Source organism: Pinus tabuliformis, chromosome 5_1 (genome assembly GCF_031772625.1).
Source record: "Pinus tabuliformis cultivar Carrire ecotype Pingquan chromosome 5_1, CPIR1, whole genome shotgun sequence".
Taxonomy (NCBI): Eukaryota; Viridiplantae; Streptophyta; class Pinopsida; order Pinales; family Pinaceae; genus Pinus; species Pinus tabuliformis.
This window is the reverse complement of record NC_142305.1, coordinates 828,800,208-828,824,512: the sequence shown is the minus strand read 5'-3', so window position 1 is coordinate 828,824,512 and position 24,305 is coordinate 828,800,208. Positions and strand designations below refer to the sequence as shown.

Genomic DNA, 24,305 nt, shown 5'->3' with positions numbered 1-24,305 from the left:
AAGGGGGGGTGAAATATTAATAGCATCCAGACTGGATCGTTTCTTAGTCTCGGAAAGCATAATTTTAGATGGAACAGTAGTTGAATCGAACATCCTCCCAAGTGGAGGGTCGGACCACTGGCCGATCTCACTAACTGTCGAGCTTCAGGGCACCCCCAGGAATAAACCCTTTAGGTTCGAAAAGTTCTGGATAGAACACCCCAACTTTCTCTCGATGGTGGAAAAATGGTGGTCAGAACCTTTAGATGAAACAGGATCCAAAATGTTCAATCTTCAAAAGAAACTAAAAAACATCAAAATAAGGTTAAAAGATTGGAATAAAACAGTATTTGGAAATATCTTTCAGGAGAAAATCACCATCGAAAATAAGCTGGAACAAATTCAAAAGGATGGTGCGGCAGGCTGCAGAAATGAGGAGACCTTTGAGCAAGAAAAAGAGCTTACTCAGCAATGGCACAACAGATGCAAGCAGGAAGAATCCTTATGGAGGCAGAAATCAAGAATTCTATGGTTGAAGGAAGGGGAGCAAAATACTAAGTTCTTCCATAGATCAGCCATGGATTACAGAAGTGCCAACAAAATCTTAGAATTAAAAAACAGTGAGGGAGAACTCCTCAGAAATCATAACGAGATATCTGCTTCCCTATCGGATCACTTCAGCTTCATAGCGCAAGAACCAGGGATCAACAGAGAGGAAGCTATCAAAGAAATTACTAATGTCATACCTAAATCCATCACAGAGGATCAGAACTGGGCCCTAAGAAGAGCAATTACTATGGAAGAAGTGGAGGAGGCAGTAAGAAGTATGCCCAACGACAAAGCTCCAGGACCGGATGGATTTACCATCAACTTCTATAAAGCCTGCTGGCACATTGTAAAGCAAGATATATGGGAAATCGTGGAAGACTCAAGACGCTCCAAAACTATCCTAAAATCTCTAAACTCAACCTTCATTGCTCTTATACCCAAAGTGGAGGAAGCTAACAAACCAGAGAAATTCAGGCCCATAGCCCTTTGTAATGTCATCTACAAGATCATTTCTAAGGTCATAGCCAATAGGCTGAAGTCGGTCCTCCCTGGCATCATATCGCAGGAGCAATCTGGCTACGTTGAAGGAAGGCAAATTCTAGACAATATTCTGTTGGCACAGGAGATGATTCATTCACTTCATTCGCGGAAAGAAGCCGGAATGCTTATGCAATTAGATCTATCTAAAGCTTATGACAAAGTAAGCTGGATTTACCTGGAAGCAGTTTTAGAAGCTTTTGGATTCAGCAGGCAATGGATCAAATGGGTTTTAGCCCTCATAAAATCTCCTAGATATTCTATCCTTGTGAATGGCGCCCCATCTGCCCCCTTCAGCCCCTCAAGAGGCATCAGACAGGGTGATCCCCTGTCCCCATTCTTGTTTGTCATTCTAATGGAAGGCCTAAGTAGATTAATAGCCAAGAAAAAAGCAGAGGGTCAAATTAGAGGTCTGCAACCTATCAGATCCATTCCAGCCACAACTCATCAACAGTTTGTGGATGATACCATGTTACATGGTATTCCAACAGTAAAAGAAGCTTTAGCTTACAGGGATATTCTCAATCTGTTCAGCAGAGCATCGGGAATGGAGATCAATTTCTCCAAGTCTACAATTTTCTTCTTCAATACTCATCAGGCTATCCAATCTCATCTGTCTCGGCTTCTGGGGTTTAAAATTGGATCCTTACCTTCGAGATATCTTGGTGCCCCTCTCACTCTCAAACCATGGCAAAAGGTTCATTGGGAGAAAGTTTTGGCCAGTATGGAAAGGAAGTGCAAACATTGGACAAACAGGGCTCTAAATTTCGCAGGTAGACTTATACTAACCAAAGCTGTCTTGCAGGCCATCCCTCATTATCTGTTATCAATTCTTCCTGCTCCAAAAGGAATCTTAAATCAAATGAGAATCATCCAACGATCCTTTTTATGGAGTGGAAACAGTGAAAAGAAAAAATGGTCTTTGGTTGCTTGGCAGAAATTGTGTAAACCTAAGGATAGGGGGGGACTAAATTTGGTTGATCCCTCAGTGGTAAATAGAATCTGTGGGGCCAAAATCTGGTGGAAATGGGTCACCGACACAAGCCTACCTTGGGCCAATCATTGGAAGGAAAAGTATATGCCGAATGGTACCATTCTAGACCTTATAAGAATGCAGGACGCTCCCAACGGATCGCCAATATGGAACCATGCCAAAAACAACAGAAGCATAGTTCAGGAACATAGTTTCTGGGAGATACGAAATGGAACTCAAGCACTTTTCTGGGAGGATGCCTGGCAGCAATCCCCCAAACTGGACACCCCACAACTATTACCCTTGAAGCAAAATAATCAAAATGAGGGCAAATTCAGAGTCAATCAATACTGGAACCCAATCAGTGAAGACCCGGATTGGAGGGAATGGACAGTTTTCAACTCAAGCAATAACGAAAACATTCAGGAAATCATTCAAGCTTTAAATCAGCAAATCCTCAAAAGGAAAATTCGAATTGCCGAAGAGAATGATAAGCTTAGATGGGGTCCGAAAGGCAACGGAGATTTCTCCCTGAAAGAAGCCAGGAGTATAATAGAGAGGGAAGAGCAGCCTGAAATAGTGCCCTGGTCCGACAAAGTATGGGACAGCCTTCAATGGCCGAAGATCAGAACCTTCTTATGGCTTCTTATGCAAAAGAAAACTCTGACATGGGAAAACCTACTAAAAAAAGGGTTCAGGGGACCTTCAAGGTGCCCTATGTGCATGGATGCAGCGGAAACAATGAATCACCTTTTTAATTCTTGTGAGTGGGCTAACCAGCTTTGGCACTGGATGGAAGGAGTACTAGGCGCTTCTGATCGGGACAGAGACTCCATTCAGGGAACTATCATCAACTGGAGGAAAAACTTCTCTCGCATTCGAAGAGTTGAAAGCATATGGAAATGTGTCCCAGGTTTTATCTTATGGACAATATGGAAAGAGCGCAATCGAAGGATATTTCAGGAGGAAATCAGAAACATAGAGTTTGCCAAAGACTCAATCACAATTAACATCAAACAGCTCATACAAACAAAATGCAAAGAAGTACCGAATGAAAAACCGTCGGCTCAGGACTTACGCATCCTGAAGAGCTTTCACTTGGAGGCATCCAGCAATCCACCGACTGGGGGAAACAGGTCACAACCTTCATCGCAAATCCTCAGATGGCAATGCCCGCCGGAGGGAGGCCTAAAATTGAATTTTGACGGGGCATCGAGGGGCAACCCAGGCACAGCAGGTATCGGAGGCGTAATTCGCAATCAGGCTGGTGAAATTGTTCATATCTACTGTAGGGCGCTTGGTGAAAGCACAAACAATGAAGCAGAGTTTGCTGCGCTCGAACAAGGTTTGAAAATTCTAAGGACAATTCGACAAGGAAATGTAATCGTTGAAGGGGATTCCTCCTTGGCTATCACGGCGGCCAAACGAATACAAGCAGGAACCAGAGCCAGTAAAGCCACCAAACATTGGAGGCTGGCTAAGGCTACTGAGAATATAGCGGAGCTGATTGCAGAAATGAGAGGCTTGGTGTTCCAAACAGTCAGAAGGAAAGCGAACGGGTTGGCAGACTATTTGGCAAACCATGGTGTAGACAACCAGGACAAAATTTTGGACAGCTGTTGGCAGGAGGTGGACTGCCCAATCCTCAAAGTGACATGTGCACAGCTGGCAGAGAAGGATTTAATCCAAGCCGATCAAACCTAGCCGGTGACGGTTTTGGGTTACGTAACCGGAAGTTTGAAGTTACCGGTTATGGCAGCAATCATAACCACGGGAATGGGATGATAGGACATTTTTGGCGGTGGAATTCCTGGCGGCGGCAGGCCAGCCAGACGAATGATCATAATAGATCGCGCCACAGAGCACACAGCATCAGCAGCATCAAAATTGAGACACCTGGGATGGTTCCGTATGGGGAAGCATCAGCAACATTTATGGTGATCTCAAGAGGAGCGGGTTGGCTCGAGTCATTGCACAAGGAGGCCAGACATGCAGGCAATCGGGGTAATTCAAACACCACTATTCACCATAGCAACAGATCAAACGTACAGGACACTTGGCATAACTCCACTTGGATCATGAGCAGCCACATTCAAGCTAATTCGACCTGGAGCGGCTCGGCCTGTGCGAACCTCAACCAAATTTATTACAACAGTACCCCCACTACCAGCTAGATTAAGACAGGCCTCAAGAGGATTTACAAGCGAAGACACTATAAATCAGAGGGTAGACACCTTGTTTTCTCCACAGTGTTTCTTTCTATTGCTAAGCACGCATCCTTTATCGGCAATTGCATCAGCTGGGAGGAGTATAGAAAGTTAGCTATGGATGCGGGGAGTTGTCGTTGCGCTGCTGCGAATCAGGACCTTCAAGATGCGAAGAGAGGGTATGAAACCAGAACGGCAAGCAAGAACAAACGCAAAGTTGCCGAGCTGGAAGCCAAGGCTAAACAGGAGGAAGTTGGGCGCACGGAGGAGGAGATTGCGGAAGAGGTTGACTGGATGAAGGATCCGGGCACTCCCTCGAAGAGAGCTACGCAGTTTGTTAGAACAAAAGCAGAGAGTTGGCGTACCAAGACTCTCATTGCTAAAGCTCTGGAATCGATCGAGAAAGAAAAGCAGCAAATCATGAATGAGGTGAACCTGACGGAGGCACAAATGGCCAAAATCATCGACTACAACAGTTCGTTGGACCGCCGAATCACTACTGTGCATGAGGCCGTTCAAACAGTCAACAGAAAGCTTACTCTGCTCATCAGGATCCTGAGGGACACTGTGAACCCAGCACCCATGACTCCGCAGCAGGCCACAACTGAGGTGCAGGAGAACGAGCCAATCGAAGCCCTGCAAGCCAAAGTGGACAAACATGTTCGGGAGGTTGGTCTGGACACTATCAGTCGCATGGGCAAGTTCATCTAGGGTCGTCCCTTTCACTTTTTCCTTCTTCTCTTTCCATGCTTCGGCCTCTGTCTCTTAATGTTAATGTCATGTACTGTAATGTTTCGATAGTGTCGGGTAATTAGGCATCAGTTTTGCTCGAGCCACCCTGCGCGGTGTGCACTTTGCAGTTTCTTTTTGAACTCTCTGAGCAGGTGATGAGTTATGGTCTCTAGTCTGTCACTGCTTCTCGATCTGCTTTCGCAGATTTTTTGTACTATATTTTGTGCTATAATATAAACATCTGACTTACACAAAAAAAAAAGAAACAAGCAAAAGTGTTATCTATTTTCATGTTTTCATCAAGAAATATTTACACATAAAATTTTTGGTCTTACTCAATTCTTGAACATTAAAGACTAAGATTCAAACTTAAGATAGTTTATGTAGTTGACATCTAAATGTGTTGGAATTGACTTGTTTCAACTAGTCAAAGGTAAGGGAAGAGTAGTTAACATTTTTGGCCAAAAGAATAGAAAAACAAATTTTTGATTCATAAAAATTGCAGATAATAGATGTTAACATTACATGATCTACTTATGGTATAGGTATTCAAGTGTGTTGAATCCATTTGTGAATTGAAAACAACAACTTATCAATATAAAATTACAATTTTGGCAGATATTTCCTTAATTAATTTCAATAATGTAAAAATGGAAAATGTTAAGAAGATATAAGGATGTCATGAGTATGAGAAAATCCATTATTGATAAGAAACCCAACTTTGACAAATTTCCCCTGGTCTAAGTTTGTCTCCTTATGTGATTTTAGACATTTCCCCTTAGAAAAACCTAGTTTCTTTTTCTTCCTTATCTCTCCTCTATATCATGATAGATCTTTCATCACCTTGAAGCTAAAGACTAGAGGATGAGACCTTAAATGGCCCCAACAAGAGAAATCTAGAGGATGGTTGTATGTAGTGTGTGCAACAAGGAGTAGGTATATGTGTTTGTATCATTCCTACAAATTAAATAATAAATCAACTCATTCTCATTCCAATTTTATCATTATCTGTGATTAATTTATGTTCTATCATTTAATATTTGATTGAACTCGCATTATGAATACATGCATGTTTTGAATCTTCATTGTTTCGTTGTTTTTTAGCGATGTTGTTTGTAAGCCTGAATTTCAGGGGCAGTAAGGGAAGAAGAGGAAAAATGATCTACAATAATTGTCGAATCTCCAAGTAGGTCTCTTATCTAGTAGATTAGAATTTTCCTTGTTTAGATGTGTATTTGGGCTAGTTGATTGAGTTTCTATTGCTTGCTCTGCTAAGGTTCTCAACTCCAACCTTAGGGTAAGGTTTCCATCAACACTTGTTGAGATGTAATCCCTAGTTACAAATATATATAAATTTGCACAATGAACTATATTTATGTGTATATATTTCAAAATATTTTTAAAACACGAGAAAATCAAATCAAAGAGTTAAGAAATTCAAAATTCAGGAAAATCTTGACTCACCAATGGCATCGATATCAATGTTGTCTTTTTTATTCATGTCATCGGTGATTTCCTCAACATTTTCTAGTCTTAGTTATTTGTTTTCACTATGTTCATCCTCATCACTTTTATCTACTTGTGCCTCCAAACCACTTTCATCAACTTATGCCTCCATATTTCCTTCATAAACATAAGTTGGTATTTTTTCTCATGTATTCATGATTTTCATTCTTTTTTTCTAAATCATCTCTTATGATCACACATTTGTGTTACTTTTGGAATTCCATGTTCAAAAAACTAAAAAACATGATTTATAGCAATGCCAACATTTCACTTAAATAAAAAATGTATAATTCCAAAAGACATCATATAAATTCCAATATATTTCAAAGCCAAAATCTAACCAATGATGAAACATATTTTCCAATATCCTTATGCAAAATTTCCACACTTAATGAGAAAAACCCAATATTGTAAATTCCAAATTCTAAAATAGATGAGGAAAATTACAAAATTTGAAAGTAAAAACATTAAAATTGATACATAACAGGTAAAATTGATGGACAACCTTTGAGATGGACAACTTCCTTATGCATGATACCAAAATTAGAATAAAATGCTCACATGACTGTGTCAAGTGAAAATACTTCATCAAGTATATCAACTCTGCTTGGGCGGATGCTGTAACGAGTTCTCCTCCCTCCTTGGCTGTCTATAACTCCTTAGCCATTTGCTCATTCTCAGCTATCAATAAGCGAACAATCGAGCTAATCGCTTCGACATATGCTCTAGTGGCATTAGCCAATGCTGCTAGATGCTTGCACACGTCAAAAATGATTAGTCATTCCTCAAAATGCACAGGATATGTGTGATAATCCGCAGTTGACACTCTGCGAGATTGCAAAAATCTATGTTGGGACTCATTGAATGAGATGTTGTGCATCTCTCCCTCCGGATTGTCTCCAAGGATTTCAATGTCTCCTTGGTTTCTTGGGACTTTCTCCACTTCTAGATCCGGTGAAGCTGGTGGGTCAACCTCTTGGTGGTGAGGCATGAGGTCAATGTCTTTCTCTCACTCCTATTGCTCCATGTCTGTATCCATCTGCTTAAGTGCTTGTTCAATCTCTTGAGCGACGTCCTACTCCTGCGACTACTTACCCTGTCTACTTGGTGCCTTGGTGCCAGCTGTTCGGATGAGTCAACTACTTGTACGGGTGCAGTTTCATCTATATGTACATGTTATGCCCCCTATTATACCTTTTCTTGATGCGCTTCCTTCTCCTGTCTGCGCAGTTCTTGTTCCTTCTATATTTTCTCCTTCAACTCATGCAACTCCTTCTATGTTTTTCTCTCTTCCTTTGCGCGTTCCTCTTGTCATGTTGTTCCCTCTTCGTCCCTATTGCCAAATATTCTTTCTGCACAAGTGGGTCTACTCAAAAATTGTATCTTTGTTCCTCCTCCATGCTATCAACAATCTTCCTCTTGCCTTTTTCATGCGCTGGTACATTTACCTCTGCCGCTATTGCTGCTGCTAGTGCTCTCCTGGATGCTACTTCACGCTGCTTTGCTAAAAATTCCACAATGATGCTGACCAGTTCATTGGGCCTAGAGAAGTTGTAACAATGTCTCGATGGGTCCTCCTCTGCCCAATGACACACCCCGTGGATCCACTAAAAATGTACTCTTGTGCAATGATCTTTTACAAAACAATGCAGGTCATATAGATTGTAACTTCGGGCGTCGAATTGATATTTCTTGATCTCCTATAGCTCAAAATTCGCATGCTTGAAATTTCGTATCTCATATAACCTGATCCACAATGGAAGAGTGAGCCAAGGTGCCTTCTCCTTCTAATGAAACCTAGCTAACAATCCTGGAGAGATGTGGTATGATACTTTCAACATGACTAGCTTATCCAAGGAAAACTTCGGTAAAACATGTGGAGGCTTATCTGTGATGTACATCCGTATGAAGGTGCTAGACGGTGAGACATACCAATCTACTATATTGAACAATGCCTTCATTGCTGCCTTCGACATGCAAGGTGGATCTTGATCAAATACCATCTTGTACATCGAGGTGAAAAAATGATCTGACAATTGTGTGATAACTCCTCTAAAGCTGCATTCAAACAACATTTTACATTAAGTGTTCACAGAGATCTCCACCAATGTCCATGTCCACTTCAAACCTGGGAACTCCTGATGGGCACATATTGCATCCAAGATTTAAGCGGACATGTAAATTTCTTCTTGCTAACCTTTGGGTGGTTTTCAAGCTCTTGTTACCTATTCCTTTAGCCTGTGAGCCAACATGTCAGACTAGTTGCGTGCTTTGCCTTCATTGGCTAGTTGGTCCAACGTTATCACCCAACTCTATGGGAAGGTCTCCGTGCTCTTTCAGCCATACAAGTGACATGAAAAGATGACTAGGTATTGATACACCTTCTGTAGTATCTTCGTCTTGTAAATCTATTTGGGTGTCATCCTGAATTTGGTCGGCTCCTTAACCTAGTTCTTCAAGATATCCCTGGAGTTGGCATTGTTGCTGGGTAAGTTGAAGGTTGTTTCCATGGTGACCACTGGCTTCGACATATGATACATCTGTTCATAATCCTATGCCCTGTAGGTAGAAATTTTTGTCCCGCTGACACTGCTCAATGTCATTGTCCTAGGATCAGTGTGCAAGACGATCCAATGCATCATGTCTGCACATGGGAATAAGAGATACCTGCATGCAATCCGATACAAGCCGGACTTGTGAATGTTCACATAGACTTGGTGGTTTTCGAGGTCTTCCCCAAATGTGCCTGCAAATGCATCATTGACCTCTTGCCATTTTATCTTGATGTCCTTATCTACAATCAGTTTGGTGTCTTCATAGATCGGCAAACTTGTAGACACTCACTGAACTCCTGCTCTAGTTGCGCTTTCGTCGGTGTCCTTTGATTCTGCTGTCTTGGATGACATTGATCCTGAGCTGCTGAGAGGCGGATGGGCACCTGCTAGATCTAGAGACATGGTGACATGCATGGCAAGAAATCTATCAGCTAAAACCAAAGAAAAATTGAGGAATGACATGCAACATACTTGGGGATTGACTGGCAAGGATTGCACAATTTGTCTTGAGAGGTTGGGAGACTGGTTGCTGGAACTTTGCAAAAGGAAGTTCGGACTGCTGGGAGGCTGGTTGACTGCTGGAATTGCATAATACGCAATCCATACTACCCTGCTGGCTGCTGGGATTGCACAATGTGAAATTTTAGCTGGCAGGGGTTGTAGGCCCAATGACTGCATTGCACAATTTTCTAGGCCATCAGTCACTACCTCTCAGAATTGCACAATGAAAGATTGGAGGAAATTCATTGGGCATAAATGTGAATTTTCTGGGAGGAAGGCAGAGCCTTCCTTCTCAGGATTGCACAATGTTGTCTTGGTGAGGCAGAGTCTGGGCCAAGGTTGCCTAGACTCGATGACGGGCAATTGAAAGCAAATATGGATGTGAGTGCATGGCGATACTAAGTGTAAGCAGGAGTTAATGATCATGCATGAAAATAGTGAATGGAAGATTCAGAAAATGAAACAACATGCATGTGTTTGAAGCGAGTTGTCGAATCGACGACGTTCGTGCAAAACAGTTTCATGCATGTGACAAAAGTGAGATGCTAACAAAAACTGAAACGATGCTAGTACAAGCTAATATGAATGCAAATGACAACAAGCATTCATAAAAGTTAGGGAGAGAACACTCACACGATCTAAAACACAACAAGCATTAGAAATGATGCAAAAGGAAAGTTAAGCGGACTTACCCATAAATTACTGAGATGGATGTGTTGAAGACTCCTGGATGTGTTGTGGGATGTTAGAGCTCCAAGATTGATGTGAAGAAGTGAGCTCTGAAGGATTGAATAAATATGTTTGAGGCTCATGATGCATAAGCCACAAATCTAGGAAAAAGAGACACTTGGAGGAAAGATTCTAAAACAATCTTTCCATGTGACCTCCAGCTGCTAAAAATAACTCCCTAAAATATAGGGATGCTTTTTACATGTTGATTTTTTCTATTTCAGGAAAACACAGCCCATGCATGCGAATCAATTTTTCTTGGTCCCGGGTGGAACCGGTCAAGCCAATGGCACATGCAATAGCCTACTTGCCTGAGGGAGAAATTTGTGCATTTCTGGGAGGGAGCTTGGTTGGTCATCCAGAGGGATTGCACAATTTCTAGGAGGAGCAGCTGATTGCTGCCCAGAATTCCACAATTTCCGGGTTGAGTAGTCCTGTTGGGCTGGATTGTGTAGTTTTCACTCGGAAGGTTGACAGGTAGTATTGCGCAGTTTCTAAGCCCAACAAGATGCCAATAAGGATTGCAAAACTTGTGGAGGGAATGTTGGTTCTCCTCCATAATTGCGCAATTTCTTGAGGGAGCTACTCAACCTACAGCTGGACCAAGTTCGAAGAAACAACCTATGAGGGGAGTGAAACAAGCTATCATGCATAGGCTATAAATCTGCTAGAAAACCACTGAAGCTCATGTACTTGACAGTCCGAGACATATTGTTGAGGATGGTTGGTAGGGAGGCTCCAAAACAAAGCTAAGGAAAAATTTTGGAGGGTGTTTGTAGCCGCTACAACAACTTACTGCATATGTATTTGAGTATATGGATGTTTATAACCTCCTTGATGATATGTGATGAGTGGATCCTTCTTGAGGATCATTTGAAATGCAAGAAGGATGGCTAGAGCTAGAAAAGGTAAACAAACACTATATGAAAAAGTGACAAAGTACTAAAAACTGCCTATGTCCAATGAAAAGGTATGTGAATAACAAAAGGTATGTGTGGCATATTTCAGCTGTAACTTTGGATGGATAGGTAAGCCCTAAGGTATGATGAGAATGTCTCTTTCTTTAATGGTCCATGAATGCATATGAAAGTGACTTGGATTTAGATTTCTTGTGATGAAATGGTGCACCTAGAGTTGAACATTTTAATCTTCTTGAATTCTATGAGGCTACATAATGTTGCGTTGATATGATTGATGCTTGGATAACATCTATTTTTTGATATCGTAACCCCATAAATAAGGCTAGCACCTTGACATTAGTAGATGATACTCTTGATATTTTTCATACATAAGACATGATGAATTTCAAGTAGACATTTAGGTCATTAATTCTTATACATGATATTACTGATAATGCTTGTGATAAGCACGATGAAAGCATATGGAAAGAGAGATTGACACTCTAGTTGATTTGTGTTGATGGTTCTGGACCCGAAAACATTCAAGGGATCTCCTCGATATGAAGTCTAACTAGACTTCACACCATTTGGAGTAGAAGTCCCAACAGTGGGTGGTAATGTTATGCCTTGACTACAGAAATGCACAAAGGGAAGTATGATAATTTGGGTAAGAGCAAGTGTGTGACCATGTAGAGAGTCAAGTGCAATGCATGAAGGTTCCAACACATGAAGGGAAAAGGAAGTGCAACCCTTCGAATCATGTAATAGTATGTAGCTTGAAAGGAACACATGAGCAAAATGACATCACAAACTAAGATGTGGAATAGTCCACAAGTTAAACTGATGAGTTAATCCAATAACATGCATTCAAAAATATTCATACAAATGAAAAAAAATATTTCATAATCATATGTGTAAGTTAAATAATATACATTTCCAATACAACCAAAATAGTCCTACTATATTAAAAACGTATGCATGAAAGTGTTTCAGCTTTGATTTTATTACTATAAGTGAAAGTTCCATCAATACATACATCATTGACGACCACTAACTCTATGCTTATGGAGAAGCCAAGGTTCTTCACAATGCTCCCAAGCTCTTCCTAGGTCTAAGCCTAGCTAACATCTTGGCTTACAAAAGCATGTTACATGAGTTATGAGGTTCTATTTATAACAAGAAGGGGTGACTCTTCAACTCCCCTTTGTGACCTTTGGACTACCCTCATGACTCTTCAACTTCTTTACAAAATGAAACATTACATTACATGGTGACTTTTCATATTCCAATATTGACATTTGGAATTTCACTTACAACATAATTACAAATAATATTACATTTTCCAATTGTACCCATATAAGACAAAATAGGGTAAGGAAAGCCTAAGAAGACACAACACTATGACTCTAGAGTTTGGGGGAAGTCCAAATCGACAACCTCCACTTGTTTCTTCTCGGACACATATTGGTGCCAAGCTTGGTACTGTGTGATGGTGTCCCCAAACTGCTTAACAGTGTCTTGCTGGAAGTTGACTCTAGCCTCAACGGAATTCGCGTAAACTATCTTGGAACCTATGTCCAACTTGTTTTGAAGCATGAGCAACATTTTTTTGACTCTGACAGGACCACGAATGAACTTTGCATGTTGTGTGCATTTAGCTCCAAGTCTTCCCTAGTGGCATCCTGTCTTAGCTACTCCAAGTACTCTTCAACCTCCTGTTGGACTTGGTTCTTGGGTTAGATTTAGTGAGGGAACCGATTGATGGGATCTAGTGTGTTCTCACCAAGACATCCAAACTATTGTACAACCGCACATATGAGACTTGTGTGTAACCAATGAATGAGGTGAGCTACTTTTTGTTCTAAATCAAAATTCAAACCTTCACTTTCTCGAGCTCTTCCTGTGGCTTCATTTTCTTCACTAAGTTAAGTGGGGTCCATTTATACCACATTGTCCACTCTTATACATACATTTGTTGAAAGTATTCTACCCTAAATGTGGCAAGATTTTTCCTGTTGGAACTGCTCAATGTCATAGTCTGTTCATCTGTATGTGAGACAATCCAGATGATGATGTCCACACATGGGAAGACGGGATACCTGCATGTAACCTTGTATAATCCTGACTGCTGGATGCTAAGATAAACCTGTCAATCCTCTAAATATTCCTCAAATTCCTTTGCAAAAGTGTCTTTCCTAAGTCATTATGTTAGTGTTGTTACCTTCTCTATAAACAATTGAGTATCTGCATACACTAGAAAATCAATTGATGTCTGCTCAACTTCTTTCCTAGTACTACTCTCAGTAGCTTCCTTTGATGCAACTTTTTTTCTGCCCCTGGAAAAAAGTCGTAATTTCTATTGATATATAATAAATTACATTTTGTAGATGCTAGTGCATATGCATATGGAGGCTGAGTTGCCTATCGAGTTCAAAAAATAGACCAAAAAAAGATCCATTGTATCTCCACGCAGGGAGTCATTGTTGCCAGTTTTGTTGTACCTGTACCTACTCTCTAACAGAGTGAAAAACTAACTCAAAATTGAATTTTGTCTCTTCTCAGAGAGAGAATCTAAAGTATCAAAAACGGGACTTAAGTCCATAATAGTTCATGTAGTACAAAAAGTTATAAATAAGCATAATATATACAAGTTAAACAAAAAGTTATAGGGCTTATAGCCCATTTTCTCTGTGTTCCACAAAAGGTCTGTGATAATGCTGGTGGAAAGTCCCATCTATCTCCTCCTGAATCAACCAGTCATCGCTCTGTCTAAGCGCTGCCTCTTTGGAAAGGAAGTCTGCCCCCGAATTTCGCTCCCTGAAAATGTGGCGACAGGCAAAAGAGTCAAAAGAAGATATTAGTCTTTGAGCCTCTTCTAATATATGCCTCAGTGAAAATGCATTGCAGTGTGATGCATTATTTAACCAATTACAAACAATTTTGGAATCACCAAACAGTTGTAGATGTCTGCAATGCTTTTCTAATGCAAAATGAATGAGATGTTTTGCAGTACAGAGTTCAACATAATTGTTTGTTCCCCTGCCTAATCTCATTTGAATCTTGAAGCAATGTGTTTCATTTAGATAGAGTATGGCCCCGCCACCACATCCTGCCTCCTATGCAGAACCATCAAAATATGCCCACGGTTTAGTTTTGTCTATGATTTCAGGTTTAATGATACGGGGAGGGGTATTGGAGTCCTCCTTGAGAAGAAGATCATAATCTGCAATAGTATGGAGCAAGATGGCAGGCCAATGGGGTATCTTGTGGTTGAAAATATATTGGTTCCTTGCAATCCATAATGACCAGCAAATAAGGAGAGGCATGTTCCTGGATTTTCCATTCTGGTTTTCACACCATGTACTCCAGGCTTCCTTAATGTCATGTCCATGCCAGTTTTTTAAACTTGGATAGTGAGAAATAATGGAATTCCAATGTTCCTTGGAGGTGGGGAAATTAAGGAAGAGATGATTAGTACTCTCTTCATCATTGCGGCACAAATGACACCAGAAAGGGCCATGGAAAGATATTTTTCATCAAATTTAAACCCGTTGGAATCTTGTCGAACAAAATGTTCCACATCAGTAAGCGAGCTCGAGGGGCCGCCTTAAGCTTCCAGAGTAATCTCCAAGTCGGGTTGATGTTCAGGGGCTTGTAAGGTTCCATCAATCTAATATAACCCTCCTTGGGAGAGTATGATCCATGTTTTGCAAAGGCCCATATAATCTCATCCGATCCTTCGGATAGTTGAATGTGTGCCTGGGTAAGAGCGTCCGTGTAGTCCTGCCACTCTTGTCGCCACTGTATAGGAATGTCCAGATCAAGAGCTGATTTCCAGGCCTGCTGTAGAAAGGAGGAGTTGTTGTTGTCACCGATATGTCTGATGTGTGTAATATTCCTACTGTGTAAGTGCCTTATCAACTCTTCAGGTAGCCTGTGTGCATTACCACATCCAACCCATGGGTCTGTGCCAATACGGACAGCATTACCCTCCTTTATTCTCCATGTTATGCCTTCTCGAATGAGTGGTATTGCATTTATAACTGCCTTCCATATATTGGAAATGTTATTGTTTGTTCTATGCTGCTGTCTGAACCAGTCCATTAGGTTCATAGGCCAGATATATTTCGCTTATGCAACCCAGGACCAGAGGCTGTTTGTAGTGATGAGATGCCAGCCAAGCTTTACTGCCAGAGCTTTTGAAAATAAATCTAGCCTTTTAATGCCCCAACCTCCCCATCTCTTGGGCTTTGCTATCGTCTCCCATTTGACCCAGGAAAATAACCTACCCAGTTGATTTCCTTTCCATAAAAACCTGCAGCATATGCTCTGCAATCTATTCAGTATACCCCTCGGAATCCAGGCTAAGGTCATCCAAAATACAGGAGTAGCTTCAATCACAACTTTTATAAGGACTAATCTTCCTGCACGGGATAGGTATTTATGGTACCAAACCTGTAGGCGCTTTTCCACTTTTGCAATGAGCCAAGTCCAGTCTGCGATCTTGTATCCGAGGGGCTTAAGCCTGAAGCCCATATATTTTAGACCAACTTCCAGATTCTATAATGTAAAGGGGAAACACTGTGTGGTGAATACAATCTCATGTTGTGAGCATCCAAAAGTAGTAATCGTCGACTTACTGTCATTTATAATCATCCTAGTTGCCTGCTGAAATAGATTGAAGATATTCTGGAGGACCGTAGTATCACCAATACTACCATTTAAAAAAATGAGAATGTCATCAACAAATAAAAGGTGGGTGAGATTACAGTTCTCAGTGATCTTGATTCTAGCCAATTGATTCTTATTGCGAGCTGAGGCCCCTTTCCAAGAGAAAGAAAAAGATGTGGCTTCCCCATTTAATAAAAAACTATATGATACATCTTTAATACAGCACATAATCCATTTAATATATGCATAAGGAAATCCAAGGTGAGTCAGCAATAATCTAATGTAGAGCCAATTTGTTCTGTCAAAAGCCTTTGAGAGGTCCACCTTTAAAATCATGCCTCTTTTCTTCGCATCTGCATTGTGTGGAGGAGTTCTTGTGCTATGGAAATGGCCTCATGTATCTGTCTGTGTTAAAGGAAAGCAACCTGTTCAGAGGATATGTGTCTAGAAAGAATAGGCTTTAGACGGTTTGCAATGATATTGTATAAACAGTTCCAAAGGGAAATAGGTCTAAAATCATTGAAAGAGGAAGGGTTGTCAAATTTTGAGATAAGTCTTATGAAGGTGGATTTGATGGCCGATGATATTCGTCCCCTCCTCCTGCAATCCTCCACAATCTTGAACAAGTCGTCCCCCAGGATTTCGAAAAAAACTATGTAGAACTCAATAGTCCACCCATCCGGGCCTGGACTCTTGTCTTTTTTAAACCATTTTATGGTTGCCTCAAGCTCTTCCTTCATTACTTCCATCATCAGGTCCTTTGTATCCTCCTGTTCTACAAATCTAGGGAAGTGTTCTGCAACCCGCATGATTTCCATAATATTTACAGCTCTAGGTGCCTTGTATATGTTTTTGAAATGCTCAATGGCTAAGCAAGCCAGGTCCCACTGTGATGATACAGATTTCCCCTGATCATTACGGAGTTCCCAAATAGTATTAATGGCTTTCCTGCCATTGGAAAATTTGTGGAAGAACTTGGTATTGTCATCACCTTCAGTGAGCCAAATAGCCCTGCTCCTGAGTCTCCAACTCTCCTCCCTTTCCTTCAAAATTTGGGATCGCTTACAGATGAGGGAGGTATAGTGTTCTTTGCTTTCTTGTGTTATGAAGGTGCCATCCGAAGTATCCTCCTGTGCAGCAATGGCCAACTCTGCCTCCCGTAGAGTGTTGTCATCATTCTTCCGCTTCTGATGTGCCCATATTTTGGAGATCCCTTTCAGTTCCTTCAATTTTCTGATGAAATCCTCAGTATGATCCTCGTGATCCGGAATAGGGTTGGATCCTTTGATGCAACTTATTTAGATACCATGGTAATAGTGACTACTAGAGAGGTGTTCAACAACTTTTGTACTTGTGGGACATAGAGGACACTCATGGCAAGAAAATGTTAGTTTAAAGAAAAAAAATTCACGAAAAGTTTAAGCAGCGATATGAGCACTAGATGTGAGGGATTATGCAAATTTTCTTGACAGGGGGGACTGGCTGACTCTGGGAACTATGCACTGTGTAGTCCCAACAACCAAGGTGGAAACCTGATGACTAGAACTGCACAATGCATAGTTCATCTTGGGCTAAGTCTTGGGAGACACTGCACATTGCGCAATATCAGCAGCAAAGTGCACAGTTGGAGCCAACTTAGATTGTGTACTGCACACTTATAGAGTCCAAGATTGTGACTTGAGCCTCCAGATTCCATAGTGCTAGCTATGCAAAGTGAGATCTGACCAAAGGAAACCCATATTTTCCCAAGGGAAGTGTGAAAACAAGCAGATATGAGAGATAGCGTGGAGCTGAGTGCATATCTAATTAAGTGTAGATGCATGCATGTGAATCAAGTGAAAAAATTTCTCAAATGGAAGGTGTTATCATTCCAAAACTTCTTGTAAGTTGTTCAAAAAAAAAAAAAAAAAAAAAAAAGGTAACCACAAACCAAATTTGGAGATCAGGATCTAGCCTTCCTGATTTCAGAGAGGGCTCACTCTTTATGATTTAACTTTGTTTTAGTTAATTGTTTTTAGGCTAGTTATGATTTTGTTAGGGTTTTTAATTTGAATTTGGGTTGTGGGATTACTTACTTAGATGAAAAAGGATTGTCATTTACCATTGGGCTATGGGGTCGAATTTCAGACACACTGGATTGGATCAAGCTTTAAAAATAGTCTACAGGGCAAGATAGGTGATTTATTACAGATCTCAAAGGCTGGATGGTGAAATGGCTTCTAATCGGATCTAGGGAGCAACTAAGGGTTCCTTAGGCCGAATTATGAAGAGAATGAAAGAGGTCAACCAAGATGGGAGAGAAATTAAGGGTTCTCAAATTCGGATATCTGAGGAAAACATATAAATGACTAATTATGCAAAATAGAGTGTACTTAAACAAGTTCTCAGTTATATTTCTAGTTAATTCATTCAAATTTGAATAACATTTAAGTTTATGAAACAAATAAGGAAGTAACAAAATCAAACAAAGAAGATACTTCACTGCAATAGCTCTTCTCATGAATACTATAATGCAATCTTTTTATTACTTGCTCCAGTCTGTTGACTTGAAAATTGGCACAATCACCCTGAGGTTTAAGAACAAAATAACTCTACAAATGTATAGAAATCCACACTCAATACTTCAAATTATGAAGTATTTATACAATTACAAAATATCTCAAATTGTGTTGAGAACTAATCTAGGAAAATGAAATATCTTCGTGCAAGAAGATAGAGACAACTATTGAACTGTTGTTTGTTGTCCCTGTTATTTAGGTTATGTTGTCTTTTAGTCTTTGATCTTTTGCCCTTTAAGCTGCTTGGATGTTTGGTCTTCATGTTGGATGTCATATTTACTTATGACCTTTCATCTGATACACTTGCATCTGATACTCTTTGACCTTGTTCTCCTGTCAATACCCTTTTACTATGCTTTTTCACTTTTTACTGTACATTTATATTTTTACTGTGTATTTCCTACAGTAAATCATTGAGTTTTTCCCATGTCTCAACATCTGGTAATTGGATATTGATCATTTTTCGGTATATCTCATATGCCTCTATGTATCAATTTTGGTTAACAGGTAATTCAAATAAAATTCATAACAATATTTTATCTAACCTTGGATACACATTTCATATGGAATATTGCACTGACAAAGTTCTTATGGAATTCAAAGATTCTCACAATTCTCAATTGAGAGTTTATTGTAATTATTTTTTTATAGAATAAATCTTAAAAAAGAGTTGGAAAAAATTTCTTAATCAAAAAATCTTAGTTGACAGATTCTTGTCAACCAAACAATAAAAAATCTGGTACTCTTTAAGAACTACAACTTCAACAAGAAAAAATACCCTACAATTTTTAATATATCCATTGGATATACTATATATAGAAAAAGAGAGTTTACAATGATCTAATAATTTACAATTTTCATTAAAAAAATATTCTATATATATATATATAAAATATGTGTAATAATATAATAATTTACGATTTTCATTAAAAATTATTATTTATAAATAATTTTCCTCTTAAATTTATTAGTTTAAAACTTCCTTAAATAAAAATTCAATATCATCAAAAATAAAGAAAAAGTCACTATGTACTTCCTTGCACGCTCCTCTTCAAAAGAGTAATTTTAGTTTTATTAGTAGATACGATCATATAAAAAAGGAGAGGGTGTCAATGGAAATATGTAGATACGATATATTTTTATTTTTTAAATTTATTTCAATAAATAATGCTTAAATCTAATATAGTCCATGCATTAATGCAATCCAGGTATAGTGTGAGCATATTCGTTTCCCCTTAACTAAATAACCATCTTTGATAAAGTAAATTCCCACATAGGTCTTATTATTCTCACCATATATATATATATATATATAATTGTTTTTTTATATTAAAGTGAAATTTTTATTAGAAACAAGACGGGCTGCGGGGCAGCTAGTCCCTGCCATATGCTCTTGTTAGTTGTAGCAAGAAGCGGGGCTTGAGCGTTGACTCGTACAAGTAGGTCCTATAGCTCAGACAGGTATGGGCGAGGGTCTCACAGCACAGAACCATAGCGTTCAGTTCGACTCACCATCGAAATAGATAGCTTTTCTGAATATTTTTGTTTTATCTAAAACTAGCAGCAAAACTGCATATATCTATGTCATGTTTTGGTCTCTGTCTGGTTTGTTTATGTCTGTGTATGGAAGCGCTTCCCTTGTGGGCCAGTTAGTCTGTCAAAGCAAGACCGTCTGTATCCAAGTCCTTGTCTTCTGAAATATTTGTTTATATGCTTGTATCTAGGTTTATTGCTTACAGGTTTACCATTTTTCCCGTTACGATTTTAGCTCTAGCTGTTGATTTATTCCCAGGGATAATGTTATCTGTGTATGTGTAATTGTACTGGTAATTCTATTAGCATAGTATTGTTAAAGAAAACATGGATTGTCAATGCGCAGGTTACTGTATTAAACTATAAACTATAGCAATGCAATTGTCGAACTAAACTACGGCAATGCAATTGTCCAACAAAGGCTGGACACTTGAATAGAGGCAACTAATTTACGTTCACTTAGATTATATAAATATCTTATATAAAGCATGTTGTCTGTATTAGTGGCCACAGATGATTGAAACTACTTCGATTGGACACTTCACGCGTTTATATGTTACGTGATAACAGCTGAAAAATATTTTGAATATCTCATCAAGCATGAAATGCTACTTTATGTTTATTTTTGTTCATATGCTTTAAATAAAAATGAAATGATAATTTACATTTTAAGCCAGGAAATGCTACTTTATAGCCATATTTTTTAATATTTCAAAAGAGAAAATGCTATTTTATAACCATATAACGCCTACGGCAACAAGAGTTTCCCTATCGCTTAAGAAAAGGATACTATACTATACTATGTTTTTGAAAAAATAGAGCATGTTGTATCCGCAAATCCACCTCTAGGTAAAGACCTGAACTCTTCGTGTCTGGAGAAACCCACAAAGTTAAAAAAACATTTTATTTTCGATATAATTTTAGTAGTTTGTTCTTAACAGCGAGCATCTCCCATTCACTGATCTTAGGATTTGATGCATATAATTAGATAAGTGTTTTCACTGATCTTAGGATTTGGTGCATGTAATTAGATAAGCGTTGAGGCAAAGGCTTGCCAGATAGGAACCTTTGAAACAAAATTAATGCCCTTTCAAGCTGAGCATAGGGAACCATGTGCGCTTCACCTCTCACTGTCGCATAAACAAGATGTTTATATGCTTCAGTCCATCCACCTACCTGTCCATCAACATATTTCAACAGCACATTCATTGATGTCACTGCTATATAACATATTTGAAGTCACTGCCATATATATTTGACCATGCAATAAGCCAACGGGAAGTCGCTGCAATTTATAACAATGATATATTTGACCATACAATAAGCCAAGGGGAAGCCACTACCGTATGACAATAATATATTGGACCATGCAATAAGCCAAGAGGAAGCCACTACCATATAACAATGATATATTAAGTTGGCAAACAAATTTGAAAATATCACAAGAGAAAATAGCTGCAAAACATTCTCCATAATATGTTTTCTTTTGAATAGCTGCAAGACATTCTCCATAATATATTAATATGCAATAGATAACACACTCTCCATGATATAAATTTCCAGGAATGAAGGTTGCTCCATAATGAACGTTGCTCAACGCTCTCCAAGCTCAACGTTGCCAATCAAGCATTGAACACTGCAATTATATATGAATAAAAGTCTGCAATCAAGCATTAAACGCTGCAATTAAGTACTAAACGTTGTAATTATATATAGATAAAAGACTTGAACCACCAATCAAGCATTGAACACTGCATAATGCCAAGAAGGGTGGTATAATATATGAACACTCTTTGTAATGCAAAGAACTTAATGCTCTGACTCTCCATAATATTAAAGGATGCTGGCATATTAAAGATAGGGAATATTAATTTTATTCTCTCCAATGCATATTAACGATCCAAAAATTCTCTCCAATGCATATTAAAGTTTTAGCAAATTAAAGATTTAGCAATTGTTTGTTGCAGCCAGATATGAGTTCTTAGCGAAGGCGAAGAAACGAGTTTGGCAAATCATCTCGTGGCGAAGGAACATGCAGAATACCCGATGCGTGTCAAATTATCATGTTTTTCCAGAGCATAACACCTGTGCACATAATTTATTGGCTACATGTTTTTCTAGAGCATAAGACTTGTGCACATAAATCATTGGGTGCATGCACAGATAGTGTAACATGTCAAACCGGCTTTAACTCTGTGATTTCTATGCCCAGGTATCGGCTTCAGTAAGACTAATTAATTGTCTGTCGCGTTGCCATTATCGCCTTCGCTGTAAGTTGTCGGTCACACTGCCATTATCGTCGTCGCTGTAAGCAACCTATTCTCAGCGTATCATGCAGACCGAGGGCACAAGTATGATGTTGCGGTTGTAACTAAATGCAGGGCCATCGGCTGTAACTGAATGCAGGGCCATCTGTTGAGAGGGATTTAGTTTCTGTGCAATTTTAATCCTGTTGTAGCCCATAATTTGGCTATTTTCGAGCCAGAATTGCCCAATTTTGAGGGATTTTCACGACGATTGGACAGAGGCGGTGAGTTCAGTTGAATTCCGGTGGAAAATAATGGTGAGCTCCTGCATGGAAAATAATTCAGGGTTTAAAGGATTTAGTGGTGCAGCACATTGAGGCAGGGTGTTAATCTTAGTGCTGCGGATTTAGATTCAAATTCAAATTCAGGATATACATTATTGATACCTTACCTTTGTTTGATGGAACTTGGAATGATGTTGTGTTACTGTGTCATTTTCAGGTTTATGATAAGAATCAAACATGGGGAGACACGAAATTCAAGTATGGACTTGTACGTTGTCGCCTGGCATGGAATTGACAATCAGGTAGTGTTCTTTTTTTTTGTGGGTCTTCGTGGCTTTTTAATTTTGATTGTTCTGTGAACAGATCAAGAATCCCTGATTCTCACTCAACCGCCCGCCTGGAATACACGAAGCATACGTGATTCGCCGGGAAATACCACGACGGCCCAGGAAACCTGGTTCAGCCCAACTGCAGGTAGAGATCAAGAATAATTGATTCAATTGATTCGCCTGGAAATAACACGATGCCCAGTAAACCTGGTTCAGCCCAACTGCATGTAGGTTTCTTTCCTAGTTTTTTAGAGTTCATCTTAAATGATACTAGTTTGGATCCAATTCAATCCAGCTAAAATCAACCTTCCAATTCAATATGCAGGGTCTCCCTCTATTTTTTATTTTTTCTCAGCAAATAAGATAAAGATTATATTTCCTTATTTGTTGGCTACTCTAAAGAAACGTAGTTATGCTTCTTCATTTTCTGTTTCTTGAATTAAAATAGCTGAATTAAAGAAACCTCCATTACAACTATGTTTCCTCTGAACTGCTTTCAAAGAAATAGCTGAATTAAAGAAACCTCCATTACAACTATGTTTCCTCTGAACTGCTCTCAAAGAAATAGCTGAATTAAAGAAACCTCATTACAGCTACATTTCGTCTGAGCTCCTCTCAAAGAAAAACCCAGTCCTTACATCTCAGCTTTAAAGTGTGTCTTCTGGATTTAGATTCCAATGCCGGGAGTAAGCCCATTTCTGCCTGCATTAACCTCTTTATTGCATATTGCCAATCCCCTTTCATACGATACAAGTCCATAGTCTAGGTTACGCAGGAGTCTGATATTACATGACAGGTTCAGGTGATTGTTCTGAACGCGAATATGCGCTGCCATGAATGCCGCGACAGAGTCTCCAAAGTGCTCTCCAAAATGGACAGTATGTTAAATTTCCATCACATTCTGCACATTGACATTAAATCTGGTAAATGAAAAGATTCTGCACAAATCTGGTAACTTGACTATCCTGCACAACCTGCACAAAGGTGAGTTTTTTGGTTCCATAATGGAAATTGATTTTGCATGAAACGACAGATTCTTACTTGTTGCTTTACTGTTTCGCAGCCCAGACGGAAATGTTGCGAGCATTAAGCAGGCTGACTACCACGACCGCCTTCACAAGATCACTCTGCTTCGCCTTGAGACGCCCCACGTAGGAAGAGAGCGACGAAACGCAGAGCTGTGGGTACGACAGAAAATGTAATAACAGTTCTTAGGGATAAACCTGAATCGGAACTGAGCCGAATTAAGGCAGGCCAGTTTCACTGGCTTTTCATTTCCAGGAGCAGAAGGAACAGCATTGCGGAAGAGGGCAGCCATCAACTTCCAGCATCCGGGAAGCGGTCTTCTTATTGAATTGTCGAACTTCCGTTTCATGCATCACCAGTCTTGTTGTCGAATTGTCAAAGCCGGCAGCCCAAAAGCTGGCAGCTGTTGCACCACATGGCAAGTTCAAATTCAATGCACAAGAGCAACTAGAACATGCGAACTTGCTTACCACTATAGCATTTAATATCTG

The 24,305-nt window shown here is 39.5% G+C and overlaps 1 protein-coding gene across 1 annotated transcript; it reads left to right on the top strand.

Moving 5' to 3' along the window:
• The first annotated feature begins 556 nt into the window (after positions 1 to 556).
• Positions 557 to 3,742, top strand: LOC149167466 (uncharacterized). The gene has a single exon (XM_089430494.1). The coding sequence runs from the start codon at positions 557 to 559 to the stop codon at positions 3,740 to 3,742; it is 3,186 nt and encodes a 1,061-aa protein (XP_089286620.1).
• The last annotated feature ends 20,563 nt before the right edge of the window (positions 3,743 to 24,305 follow it).

Bases quoted from the DNA above. Each gene is read 5' to 3' on its own strand.
- LOC149167466 (XM_089430494.1), top strand. From the start codon at position 557: ATGGATTACAGAAGTGCCAACAAAATCTTAGAATTAAAAAACAGTGAG.